Source organism: Petaurus breviceps, unplaced genomic scaffold, assembly GCF_028583685.1.
Source record: "Petaurus breviceps papuanus isolate PSGF00001 unplaced genomic scaffold, PetGlider_PUasm1.0 126, whole genome shotgun sequence".
NCBI classification, from domain to species: domain Eukaryota; kingdom Metazoa; phylum Chordata; class Mammalia; order Diprotodontia; family Petauridae; genus Petaurus; species Petaurus breviceps.
Window position 1 is genome coordinate 75,983,338 of NW_027185655.1, and position 14,219 is coordinate 75,997,556.

Sequence of the window (14,219 nt, forward strand, 5' to 3'; positions counted from 1 at the left end):
CAGATCCAGAAATCAGTTTAGAACACATCATTTCCTTTTAGGATTAGCTATTCAAGTCTGCATGCTGGCCGGATAAAAGGAGGGTTTATGAGTTAGTGTGAAAACTGTGCCAATCGCAATCAATGAAACACCAAATTCAGTTTGGCTGGGATAGTAGGCATGTGTGCCTGACATTATCTTGGTGGAACAAATGACTGGAAGGCAAAGTTTTTGAAAACTTTGCATAAATATTTTTGGATTGCAGTGGAATGATCCAAGTTTCATTTACCCTGGATATCACTTTTTTTTCTTTTTGCTTTTTGGAGGAGGGAAGGTAGGGCAATTGGGGTTGTGACTTGCCCAAGGTCACACAGCTAGTTTTTTATGTTAAGTGTCTGAGGGCAGATTTTGAACTCAGGTCTTCCTAACTCCAGGGCCGGTGCTCCATTCACTGCACCATCTAGCCACCCCTGGATATCACATATTAATGCTATCAGGTGGTATGTTTAGAATGGGAAAGGTCTCTCAAGACATATAGTTTGATAGCTCCTGATCCCTCCAGTTTAATAGTTAGGGTTTGCAAAGTGCTTTACAGAAATTTCATTTTGTTCTCATAATAACCCTGAGTAAGTGTAGGTTAGGTTACTTGCCCAGGGACACATAGCTAGTAAGTGTCTGAGGCTGAATTTAAACTCATGTCTTCCTGACTCCAGGCCTGGTGCCCTAGCCACCACACCATCTTGATCCTTTTAAGATATTTTGCTTTTCTTCACTTGAAGTCCCCAAAGACCACTATTTTCCATTAGTGGAAGATGTAAAGGGGATTGTTATTCCACTAGGATTGAGTTTAGCATCTGTGATGCTCTGTCAAGTGAAAGTTGTGGTAGCTGGTTCCCTTAAGGAAAGACACATATCTCGTCATACAGCTTTTTCAGCACCAGATTCCAGGATCAGAATATGAACTGAAATTTATTTCTAGTGTCTTTCAGAATTTGAGCTTGTTGTATATGTTTTACACAGGAGGTGGTTGTAAGAGTTCCTTTAAAGTGGATACCAGGAAAGTTTGCCAAAATTGCTTGTTAATAGATTTTGCTAGATCAGTAAAGCAGTAGGTTGGACCAGAAATCTCCATGGTAGGTAATTTCTTAAGCTTCTCTCCATTTAGTAGGACTTAGTCTGTTTATTAGAGAAATGACATTTTCAAAAGGATTTTGTTTAGTTTTTTTTGGTTTATTTTTTAGCACATGTGCCTTTATTTGAATACTTAGTCAAAGAATGGCAGCTAGGTGGTGCAATGGATAGAATACTGGGCCTGGAATCAGGAAAACCTAAGTTCAAATTTGAACCTTACTAGCACTTACTAGTATGTGACCCTAGGCAAGTCATTTAACCCTGTTTGCCTGAGTTGGAGAAGGAAATGGCAAACCACTGCAGTATCTTTGTCAAGAAAACCCTAAATAGAGTCATGAAGAGTTGGACACAACTGAAAAACAATAGCTAAAGAAATATTCACCAAGTTCATCAAGGCCACCCTAGTAGTGATGGGCATCTGTGCACTTAGAATGGTCCTCAGAAAGCAGACTCAGTCTTTCCTCATGGTAAGTGGAAACAGGCTGCAACAAACATAATTATGGAATTATGAAAAAGATCTAGAATAAAAGGATATCATTATGAACACAAAAGAAGATGTTCTGTCCATGCAATATGAGTGAAGGATAAGCTGATGGAAAACTCATATGTTCCAGTGGTATCCTCATGATGTACAGCATATTGGGTAGACCTCCCTCTGGCAAAGTTTTGGAAAAACTTAGACTAGAATTGCCCAAGATGGTAATTCGTGAATGACCGATGATCTGTTCCCTTGAAGGGAATTCCAGTATGGAAGAAATCCCAACTCCACTGGTGCATTTGGGTATACAATATTATGTTAAAGGGGTTCAACAAAATTTGACAATTTTAAAAGTGTTTTATTAGAGGTCTTTGGAATTTTTATTTATTTATTTTTTTAAGCAATTGGGGTAAAGTAACTTGCTCAAGGTTACACGGCCAGTTATTACTGGGTGTGGTGCTAAGTATCTGAGCCTGGATTTGATTCCAGGTCGTCCCGACTCTGGGGCTGGTGCTCTTACTCACTGTGCTACCTGGCCTCCCTGGTCTTTTGAAATTTTAGAAAGTTTTTCTTATTGTTGGTAAAGTTTACTCGGGCTGGTGAAATCCCAGCTCCATTGGTGCATTTGGGTATACAATGTTATGTTAATTTTCCTTAATGAAATTTGACATCTTTCACAATGCCATATTAGTGGTCTTGGAAGTTTTCAAATATTTTTTTTTTTTTTGCTTTTTGGAGGGGGGAAGTTGGGGTTAAGTGACTTGCCCAAGGTCACACAGCTAGTAAGAGTTAATTAAGTGTCTGAGCCCAGATTTGAACTCAGGTCCTCCTGACTTCAGGGCCTGTTCTGTATTCACTATGCCACCTAGCCTCCCCAGAGATGTTTTTATTGTTGGTAAAGGGTGCTTGGGTTAGTGGGAGCTATAAAATGAGAGATCTCTGGATGTGAAGAGCTCAGATCTTTATGGTAGCGTATTATCTGAAGATCAGTATTACCACATCACTTTGTGAACTTCTAATTCACCAGATGAGTTTAGCCAAGAGTCATTTACAAAAGAAATAGTCTATTATCTTCCTGGGCACCATCATTTTATAGTATCTACTAACCCAGAATTCATTTCACATACCTATATCTGTCTAGCTTAAGCCCAGGCCTTTTCTTTACTCCTCCCCCACCCAAGCTTTAATCATTATTTAATTCTTCCTTCTATTCAGCAAAAAAAAAAAAATAAAAAATTTGCCTTTCTTTATATTCTACTTACTAGTCCTAATTCTGCCCTCTAGAATCTCAGAAAATGATTCTTATTATTCTTTCATATAACATCCCTGGACCATTATGTCTGTTTCCATACCTTTGCCCATATCCCCAAATTATCATTTGTGCATCTCAGAAAAGTCCAATGTTATTAATAATTTATAAAAATTCAAAAACAGAAGAGCATTGCTGTATTTACACTCTTGGGGACCAATTTTCCACCTATCAGAACAACTCAAGCAACATCCTTACGCTCCCTCTATCCCATCACTGTTCACGTAGGTACTATTCTGTACAGCTAGCATTTGTTTTACATATATGCATTGGATATAAATGATTCAGTGTGTTTCTTCCATATTCTTGAATCTCTTGGAGAGATTCTGAGAAATTCAGAGATGGAAGGGTCCTGAGAGGTTCATCTACCTCCCACCTACATTATTGATTTGTGAATTTGTGAGTTTTGTTCATGCAACACAATGATTTTCACTTCAACACTAAAGTAGAACTCTGCCTTTGTTTTGACGTAGATTTCACTAGTTTAGACCCAGCCCTTAGATGACTTGTCATTATTTGGGTACATGGAATGTTCTGTCTTTGTCTTTAAGTTAACAACCTACTTTGAGATTTCCCCTTTGGAAATTTTTCAGTTTTAATGGAAGTAAGATCATAGGAAAATAATAGATTTTAAACTATAAGGGACCTGAAAGGCCACACCTTATTTTACAGATGAAAAAACTGAAGCCAAGAGACATTAAAGGACTTAACCCAAGATTATGTGGGTAGCAAATGACTCCAAATCTATCACTCTTTCCTAAATAGCTATTTTATCGTTTTCTTATTGATCTTAATCTCTGTTCAGTCTGGACTTGTTTATCTCCCTCTCCTTAGACTATTGGTATTTCTCTGAGATCTGTGTAGGAAAATGTTTTACTGGGGGTTATCTCCCTCCCTCCACTTTCTGTTTTGTCTCTGTTAAGAGTCAGATGGAATGAGAGTGACCCTAGGTGGCTTACAGGTTTGGGGAAGTACTAAAAGCTTCAAGAGAACCAGATTCCAAAGCAGTGACTCACGTTCAGTCTGCCACTGAGTGTAGTAAGAGTGTGAGAAACCTTTTTCAGGAAAGGAGTGAAATTCTGTGAACAGCCCTGGTGCTTTCCTGCCCGGTGTTAACACTGCTCCACTCATGATCTGTTTTGTTCATTTTGTGCTTCATAACGACTGGCATAAAGCTGCTGGGGGCTTGGGAGGGTTGGGGGGGTTGGGGGGGGGGGGGGGATGGGGGGGGGTGGAGACTAAAACTACAAGTCACTTTGGCTTGAAATTAAAAATAATGTGTGAAACAGTTGCAGCATGACTAGAAATCTGAACTCTTTTCTACCCAGCCTTAGGAATGGTGTGTGTGCATTGACAGGCCTGTGAAGTCGCTGCTTGATAAAATTTAAATTTTGATTCTAAGAACTGGAAATGAAATGGCTGTTTGTGAACTGCAGTTAGAAATTAATGGTTTATTTTTACAATCATGCTGATGTATAGGAACCAATTTATGCTTTCTTTAGGCCCTTCTTTATTTTCTTTTGCTTCTTTGAATTATTTCTTACCCTGCTAGAGGTTCAAAGATGGTTTGGGGCTGACTGCTTTTGTGAGCCTGCTTTCCCAGGAGTGTCACTATACAGACCCTCAAGAATGATTTGGGGTTTTATAGATCAGAAGGTAACAATTGCTCCATTGATTTTCAAAAGGAATGGAATCCTGCAGGCTGGGCCCCCATTAGGCCGTGCCCATAAAGGAACCAGCAGCGTTTCACTGGTGTACTTGTTAAAGATTACCAACCTTGATAGTGCTGATTTTCAAAAGCTGGCAAAGTTAAAAATAATCAGAAGTGGCAACAATAGCCCAGTGGCTGTGACATGCTATTATTTATGCTCATTGTTAGAGTAGGCATCAAAGGGAATTTTTCAGGTTGTAGAAACAATCACGGATTGTTTCTACAACCTATCAAGCTGTGGGATATTAGAGCTGCCCCTTTAGAAAGTGGTTAGATTCTGCTCCAGGGGCTTACTTGAAAATGCTATTTACCTTCAAAATGTCTATAGCCCTTTCATTTTTCCCCCTTTCCCTGCTGAAGTGAGATTACTTACCTGTTTGCTAAAAAGGCATCTGGGGCTTAAAGGAGAATAAAAAAGAGATCAGCAAAAACGTGGGATTGTACAGTAAGTCCTTCCCAGGAAGAAGTCTCACAGTTCAGCACTATGAGGGGGAGCTCCATTAAAATGTTTCCCCCCGATTTGCTGTTCCTTTTTTTCCCACTCATTCACCCATCCTCAATAATTTGATTTCTCTGCATTTCTTCCCCAATACTAGAATATGAATCCTCCTCTACCCCCACCCCCTCTTCTGGCTTCCACTGTCATCACCCAAACATCTTCAGCTGCTGCAGCATCTGGAGTCGGACAGAGACCTGCAGGATCTGCTGACCAAATTGCTCATTTAAGGCCCCAGACTCGACCCAGTGTGTAAGTAACCATAGCCTGCCAACCATGAAATATTTGTTTAAAATTAGGCCCAGAGCGTGTGGGAGTTGGTTAGGGGTGGAAGGTGGACTTAACCATGGATTGGGGACAGGTGGGCATCCAGTCCATTGGGTGGTTTGAGATTCTGGCTGTCCAAGATCTCTGACAGTTTTCATGTAATCATGCATTGGGAAACAGCAGTGATCAAGAATGTCTGATACTTACCTCTCTGGAGGCCCTTTGTGTCAGCTACCACCACGGGTTAGGTTATCATAAAGGCCACAATCAGGACAGCCTTTTGTTGGGTTGGCTGCTCCTGCCTCCCCTACCCACACCTTCATTTTCATTCCCAACTGGATTGGGATGTTGATGGACTTGGAAATAGCCCATTCAGGTGTTCCATAACTAGGGGAATTACTTGGGGGGGCGTCTGCTGGAGGAAGGGCCTGAACATTAAGGAATAGTAGTTTGTGAAGACTGTTGTGACTAGAAAAATACCTTTAAAAAGTGACTGAAGATTGTTGTGATTAGATGCTGGGCTGCAGCTGGATTTTGTGGAGTCTTCAGATCAACAAGTTGAGTAACAGCATTTATAAAGCACTTACTATGTTTCTGGCATTATGTTGAGTGCTAGGGATACAAAGAAAGGTCAACAAATGCAATCCTTGCCTTTGTGGAGTCCACGGTCTAGTGGGAGAAGAATATGCAGACAGGTACTCACAAACAAGATAAATTGGAGGGAAGGTGCTAGCATTTAGGAGGACTGGGAAGGGCTTCTTGGAGTTTTGAGGTTTTGGCTAAGACTTGAATTAAGCTAGGAGGCAGAAATGAGGAAGGAGAGAGTTTTAAGCTTGGGGGCAGCTATTAAAGATACCTGGAGTCAGGAATGGAGAGGAGGCCAGTGCATATGGATCATAGAGTATATATATATGTATGGAGGGGAGTCAGGTGTAACAAGACTAAGAAAGGTAGGAAGGGGCCAGGTGATGAAGGGCTTTAAAAGACAAATAGTGGATTTTATATTTCGTCCTAGAGACAATAGAAAGTCATTGGGATTTAGTGTGACTGTTATGAAAGGCTAACTAATATTTTGCCTGCCTGCCGGTAGCAGTTTGTGACCAAGTCACTTAACTTGTGTTTGCCTCAGTTTCCTCATCTGTAAAATGGGGATAGTAATAGCAACCTGTCTCCCAGGATTGTTTTGAGGATCAAATGATACAAAAATGTAAAGTGCACACAGTGCCTGGCACATAGTAAGCACCATATAAGTGCTAGCTGTTATAATCATCATCATCATTATTTCAAAGGGTGTTAAATACCAAACTATAAAGTTTGTATTTTATTCTGAAGACATTAGGGAAGCACAGAAGACTTTTGAGTGGGGGAGTGACATGGGCAGACCTGTGGTCTAAGGAAGATTATTTTAGCAAAGGTGTGCAGGATGGACTGGAGAGTGACTAGGATTGGAAGTAGGGAGTATAATTTAGAAATGACTGCTAGGTGAGCAGGGATGGGAACCTGAAATAAGGTGGTGGCTGTTTGAATTTGAGAAGAGAAAAAGGGACGAGTGTAGGTGGTTTTAAGGAGTCTACAAATCTAGGTGACTTATTAGATGTGAGAGTGACAGAGAACAGAGTCAAGAATGGGAGTTTGAAAATCTGGGAAACTGGAAGGACAGTGCTACTTTCAAGAGAATAGGGAAGTGTAGAGGAAATAATAATAATAGCTGGTATTTATGTAGAGTTTGCTGTGTGCTTAGGTACTGTGCCAGGTGTTTTACAATTTGTTATCTCACTTGATCCCCTAAATAACCATGAGAGGTAGGTACTATTATTATCACCCTCATTTTTCAGATGGGGAAACTGAGGCAAACGGGTTAAATGATTTGTCCAAGGTCACACAGTAAGCATTTGAGACTGAATTTGAACTCAGGTCTTCCTGACTCCAGGCCCAGTGCTACTTAGCTGCCTCAAGGAAAGGCAAAGTTTGTCAGGGAGAAAAGATAATTTATTCCATTTTTAGATGTGTTGAGGATTAGGAGGAAAAAATATCCAGTAGTTGGTGCTATGGTACTATAGTTCAGGAGAGAGATTAGGGAAGACACACGTAGATAGTTACATATATGTGTACAGATACAATACATACACACAGATAGATACATATATGGATACAGGTAGCTACATACATATGCACGTATGTATGTATGCATGCATGCGTTTGTGGGAGTGCCCAAACATATGAATCATGGGGACTTATGAGATCTCCAAGAAGACTGTAGAGAGAAAAGTCAAGATAAGAGCTCAAGATATATATATATATATATATATATATTTTTTTTTTTTTAATAGGAAAAAAGGGGATTTGACACAAGATAAGAGAAATGGGTCAGGGATAATTGGGTGGGGGAGAGGGGAGAAAAATAATAAGTTTGGCATTACCAGTTCTCAAATTATTATACAATTGCTGTAATTACCGAAACAACATGATACTTGAAATAGCCCATGAGTCCCTCTTTACTCTGAATCTCCCTGTCCCCTTGGTTAACTCAGAGTCTAAGTAGATTTGTAAATCAGAATTCCCTCTAAACTATAGCTCATTAGTCCCTGCCATTATATTTAATTTTTTACCAGTCAGCCACAGAACACACTGAGTTGACAACAAAGGAATTTTAATTAAATAGCAATATAAATAAATAATAGGAGAAGCTAGCACAGTATTTGGAGCCAAGAAGACCTTTCCCCTCTCCCTCTCCACTTCTTTTTTACCTGCCTTATGCTCTACTGACTATGCTTCAATATTCTCAGTTCATCCATCACCTGTCCTACAATCAAAAACCCATTTAGATTTTTAGGCTTTATTCCCCCTGGGTTAGGTAAATCTTTTCGTGGTTCTACTTCCTTAAATAAAAAAGGAATTGAAAAAGACACTATGATAAGGAAAACTCGTTTAACCTCACACTATCACCCCCTCTGGTCTTTGTAAAATAGTAACTACTTTGCTGACTAGAGAATTCTCAGAGACACTGACTTGTGTCTTCCCAGCAACAGCACATCCCAGATTGATCTCTTTCTCTATCTCTGTATATTTAATAAAAAATAGAAAAGGTGATCAGTGTATTTCATAGATTAAGCAAGCCTGGAAAGGAAACACATACAGCAAACTAGGGAAACCCAAGATCACAGTACTGGGGAAAGAACTTTTTGTACTGTAAAAACTACAACATTCGGTGGGTATCAGTTTGGTAGAAAATAGGTAAATGTGAGCAAAGTATTCTTACAACATGGGACATTTTTTTAAATCAATATGCACTCCTTATCCATACCTCCTTCCTTTTTCAGATCCAATAACTTGACCAGCTTAACACAGGAAATAAATGCCACTAAAGTCTCTGTATGTTTGACCATTGAGTTGGCAGCCACCATATGCTGTTCCTCCGGATAGTAACTGACACCACATATCTCCATTTGGAGTTAAGAGTCTATTTCTAACAAGGGCCTTTTGGGCAGCTAGATTTGCCCAGGGGGATAGCTGCTCCCTGAGAGCAAGCTTGGCCTTCTTAGAGGCTGAATGAATTCTTTCACAACACTAGAGAACCCTTTGGTATGCCAGCCTCTCAAATAATGGGAAAATCTAGTTTGGTAATTCTTATCAGGAAGTTATTCAGCAGTCTTCATGGTTCCTGGACAAGCCATCAAAACTCTTTCACCTGACAGGATTTCCTGGCTCCATAAAGCTTATATCAAATAGCTACATTTGGTTAAAAACTCAGCATCTTTAGGAAAAATTCAGGACTGTTCTGGAGATTTTCATTTTAGGTTTAGTCATGATCCATCCACATTGTTTGTAATCTAATGTGGCACCTTGTGTTTTATTTTCATTATTATCCTTGTGTTTTTACTGAGTCCACCTTAAAATCATATATGACAAAGACAATGCAGTTTTGCATTTGCTGGCAAAGTTCAAAGGTAAAGGGGCACTTGGTAATTTTAGTTAAGCTGCAAATTCTGCTTAAATTGGTCAGAGACCATGGCTGGACTGAAGGGAATTTTAAAAAACATGTATAGCCTAGAGAATGTAAATTTCTCTAGAAATGTCTAGAATGTCACAAGAGCTTCTTGCTTTCAGAAGACAATGTAAGATACTGAAATTAAGTATTCAAAGAGGAAAAAATGTGCTAAATATTGTAGGAAGGTCCTTTATAGGCATTAAAAAACTACTATATTCTGATATTGGGGTAGGTTTGAGTCTTTGTAATTCTAGATGACCAACCCAAAATAGGGACCTTGCTCTTTCTCACTACAGTGGGTTTTCTGTCTGACTTGGGGGAACTGATTCTATGACACTTTGCTTGTCTTAAGGGCTACAGAATCACATGTATGTCTCCAAATACACCAACAGGACTCCCCAAGTTGTAGATATATTTTGCTGATTCTTGCATCTTCTTAAAAAAAAAGATTGGCATATATTTAAAGATTTGACAAATCACATATTTCAGATAAAACATGATATTATAAATGTTTGAATTAGGGGCATAGAAATTTCTTTATTGTCCTATGTTGTCCTATAATCACTGACTAAAAAGAATAAAATATTTCTAATTTTGTATTTCTTTAAAGACTCTGATAGCTTCTTTTTCCCCCACAGGTATGTTGCTATTTATCCATATACACCCCGGAAAGAGGATGAATTGGAGCTGAGAAAAGGGGAGATGTTTCTAGTGTTTGAACGATGCCAGGATGGCTGGTTCAAAGGGACTTCTATGCATACAAGCAAGATAGGAGTTTTTCCTGGAAACTACGTAGCACCAGTCACAAGGTGAGGTGTAAATTGATGGTTTCAAAAGTTCTAAACAACTTTTTTTTTCATTCACTGGATGTATCACATTCTTAGTTATACCATCCCTGCCTTCCTTATGTAGAACAGGGGTGGGACTTTTTGATGCGTTTTGGTACAGAGAACTTCCAAACGAGGAAACATTGTGCCGGTGGGCATTTTCTCTGCAACTTAAAGTCGAAGAGAGTTACCTCAGGCGCTGAGAGGTTGAGGGATTTCCCCAGGGAGTCACCTAGCCATATGTGGCCAAGAATCTATGATCCATTTTTCTGTTGACAATTTGTACAACACAAGTTCTTTCTGTTTTAATGTTTTTGTCCAGATTCCTTTCACATGGGTATCCGAAGATTATCTGTAGATACATAGATCTGGACTACTTTTCAGATTACAGCCCTTGGTTTACACATAAGCAAATTTAAATGTGTCCTTTTTCAGTTGTCATTTAAGTCCAGCCTCCAGAAATTTTATAAGTGAGGGTCATAAATGTCAAATTAAAGATGGTGAGTGGCAGAGTGAAGATTTGAATCCTTTTTCTCTTTGTTTCATTCTTTTTATTTATGTTCCCAGTGCTAAGTATAATGGTGTTGCAGCACATAGTGGATGTTTTATAAATGCATGTTGATTGAGTAACTCCAAATCAAGCACAGTTTCCTCTCTACCACACAATAGACCATAATTTGTTTAGCAATTCCCGAATCACTGGATATAGGTCTACAGTTTGTTGCTGTTCTGAATAATACAGCTAAAAGGTAATTCATTTCATTTAACTGGTATTTCAGTGTATACTCTAGGCCTACCTGACATAGAGTTAAATATTTTGGGAGGTACAAAAGAACTGTGTGACAGTGTCTATACCCTGCGTATATACTCTTAGGACCATAAAATCTGAGATGTAATGGAAGAGATCTCAATGGTCACAAGAAGACGGTGTTAAATAGTAGAGAACAAGAGTAATGAAAGGTTATAATCAAGGATCAGATGAGAAGCAGGAGCATTCTTCATTATTAGTCCTCAGAAATCATGGTTTAAGGGGCGGCTAGGTGGCGAAATGAATGGAGTGCCAGGCCTGGAGTCAGGAGGAGCTGAGTTTAAGTTTAAGTGGCCTCAGACACTTAACACACACACACACACACACACACACACACACACACACACCCCTAGCCGTGTGACCTGGGGCAAGTCACTTAACCCCAATTGCCCTCCAAAAAGCAAACCAAAAAAAAGATAATTGTGGTTGATCTTTTTCTCCAACAGAGTTCTTAATTAATATTTACTAAGCACCTACTATATGCTAAGGATAGAAAGATGAAAGTGAAAACATCCCTGCCCTCAAGAAGTTTTATTCTATCAGGAAATTCCATATACACATAAAGATTCCGGCCTGGATGGGTGGAGAAAAATTATGGAGGGCCAGGAAAGACAAGGCAGAGAAGTTTGGACTTATTATACCAGGAATTTGGGGATCACTGTAACTTTTTGAGTCATTGTAATTACCTAAGCTGGAAAGGATTTAGTGATTTAATCTTTCTTGGTTCAGAACATACTTCAAAATTATGCAGTGCTTCAGAGTCACCATTATTTTGAGTTCACTATTTTTCATCTTAGTAAAGGTGAATTGTTTTGTTATAATCATCATTCACTAAAGACATTCTGGTATGTCTCATGTTGGATGTAACCATGGGTTTCTGACCATGGGACTCTGGCAAGGTCTAGCAGGCTGAAAGGGAACTTTGTCTACAGGCCTGATCACTCAGTCAACCAGCTTTTATTAAGAACTTACTATATGCCAGGTACTGAGCTAAGGGTCTGGGAGTAGATACATAGACAAAAACATGGTACTTGCCTTCAAGGAGCTCACATTCTAAGGGCAGAGACAACATTTATACCTACATTCCTCCAAAATATGTACAGTATAAATGGAAGGGCATGTCAGAGAGACAGGACTAACAGTATGGGGAGGAGGGGAGAAGAAGGAGGCAAAGACCAGGAAAGGCCTCTTCCAGAAGGTGTGGTTTAAACTGAGTCTTGAAGGAAGCCAGAGAAGATAAAAGGCAGAGGTGATTGAGGTGATTGGGGAGAACATTGCAGGCAGGAAAGGACCTCCAGTACAAATACCTGGAGTTGGTAGATGTTTTCTTTGGAGAACAAAAGTAGGTAGGTCTGTATAGTCATAGAGAACATGGAGGGGAATATAGAATAACTGGAAAGGTAGACACCCTGTATGTCTATCATCCACAGATCAGATTTTTAAGCTGAGAGAGCCTCATAACCCAAAGGCTTACCAGGGAGATCATGTTTTTGGCAACAACAAACATATAGTAAGGCACTAGAGGGTTGCAATCAGCCTGAATTGAAGGAATAACAATAATAGTAGTTAGCATTTAGAGTAACTTAATAGATATTAATATAATAACATCACATATTAATTATAGTTAATTATAATTAACACTTTGATTAATATATAATGTCGACTTAATGTGTTAATATTCTATAATAATATAGATTATAAATGATAACATAATTTTATGTTACTAAGTTGATATATTAACATATATTAATGTAATGTATTAATATATAATCATAATATAATAATAAAACTATATAATGATATTAATACATAATCTATTTTAACTTAATTAACTTAATATTATATATAAATTGATAGTAGCTAGTGCTTTAAGGCATACAAAGATCTTTACACATGCTAGCTCCTTTGGTCCCCACAACAACTCTGGGAAATAGGTGCCTTTATTATCTTTAGTTTACGTGTGAGGAAACTAAAGCTGAGAGTCACACAGCTAGTAAATGTCTGAGGCAGTATTTGCATTGAGGTCTTCCTAAAACAAAGTCAAGCACTTTGTGCACTACAGAATACATTACTGATGAAATCAAAGAATTCTTCATGTATCAAATAGAAGTAATCATGTTACTATTAGAGTCAGTAAAAGTGATGGTGAGCCTTAGCACATAATATGGCTAGGTTGTGAGGGGTGTGGTGTGTTGGAGAGGGACCTAGACTTAGAGTTGGGAAGAGCCTAGTTTGAAATACAACACCTGTATATTACTATCTTTTTGTGACTGTGGGCACTTAGTTTCCTCATCTTCAAAATGGGGTCAATGATGGAAATAATGCCTACCTCCAACGGTTATTATAAGGTTTGAATGGGATAATGAATATTAGGTGTTTTGAAAATTCTAAGGCAATCTCTTAAATAGGCTATTCTTCTTCATCCCATTCTTCTTATTTTTTCCTGTGGCATTTGGATAGAAATAATCTTGGGATAGTTCACTGTCCTCTATCTTCTTTTTCCCCTTCTCCCTCCTAGTCCTTTGCCTGCCTTAAATCTTTCTCCTTTTTCTCCCCTTCCTCATTCTAGTCCTCCATGCTGTTGTTATTATTAACGATTACCTGGAAGATAATTATGTGTCCTAGGACTTTCACTACGTTGACATTCAATTTATTTTTTTTAATGTTCCTGTGAGTTTGGGAGATTCTCAGTTTGGAAACTTAATGTACCAATGAAGACATTTTCCATAAGAATTCTTAAAGTCTTAGCGAATTGCCTGGGACACTAAGAGGTCTTTTTTTTTTTATCTTGGAACATTATAGATTTATTTTTGCTATATGCATCTAATAATAACATCATTGGTTAATTTCTAAGATTGTTCTTCCCACTGTCAAGACAAACCTATTGGGGCGATCAGGTAGCAGAGCGAGCAAGAGCATCGGCTCCAGTGTCGGGACGACATGGGGATCAAATCTGGGCTCAGACACCCAGCACCACACCCAGAAACAACTGGCCATGCAATCCCAAGCAAGTTACCCAACCCCGATTGCTTTAAAAAAAGAAAAAAAGACAAACCTATTTTGGAATATCTTACAATCGTAGGCCACTTTTCTTCCTTCCTTCCTTCCTTCCTTCCTTTCTTCCTTCCTTCCTTCCTTCCTTCCTTTCTTTCTTTCTTTCTTTCTTTCTTTCTTTCTTTCTTTCTTTCTTTCTTTCTTTCTTTCTTTCTTTCTTTCTTTCTTCTT

General features: G+C 38.8%; 1 protein-coding gene across 4 annotated transcripts in view; it reads left to right on the forward strand.

Annotated features, from left to right (window-relative positions):
• SH3RF1 (SH3 domain containing ring finger 1) overlaps positions 1 to 14,219 on the forward strand; it is a 243,384-nt gene that overhangs the window by 202,791 nt on the left and 26,374 nt on the right. For all 4 annotated transcript variants that reach the window (XM_069097176.1, XM_069097183.1, XM_069097189.1 and 1 more), the window contains 2 exons: positions 5,205 to 5,356; positions 9,998 to 10,168. In XM_069097176.1, the coding sequence (XP_068953277.1) occupies positions 5,205 to 5,356; positions 9,998 to 10,168 (323 nt within the window). The remainder of the gene's footprint in view (positions 1 to 5,204; positions 5,357 to 9,997; positions 10,169 to 14,219) is intronic.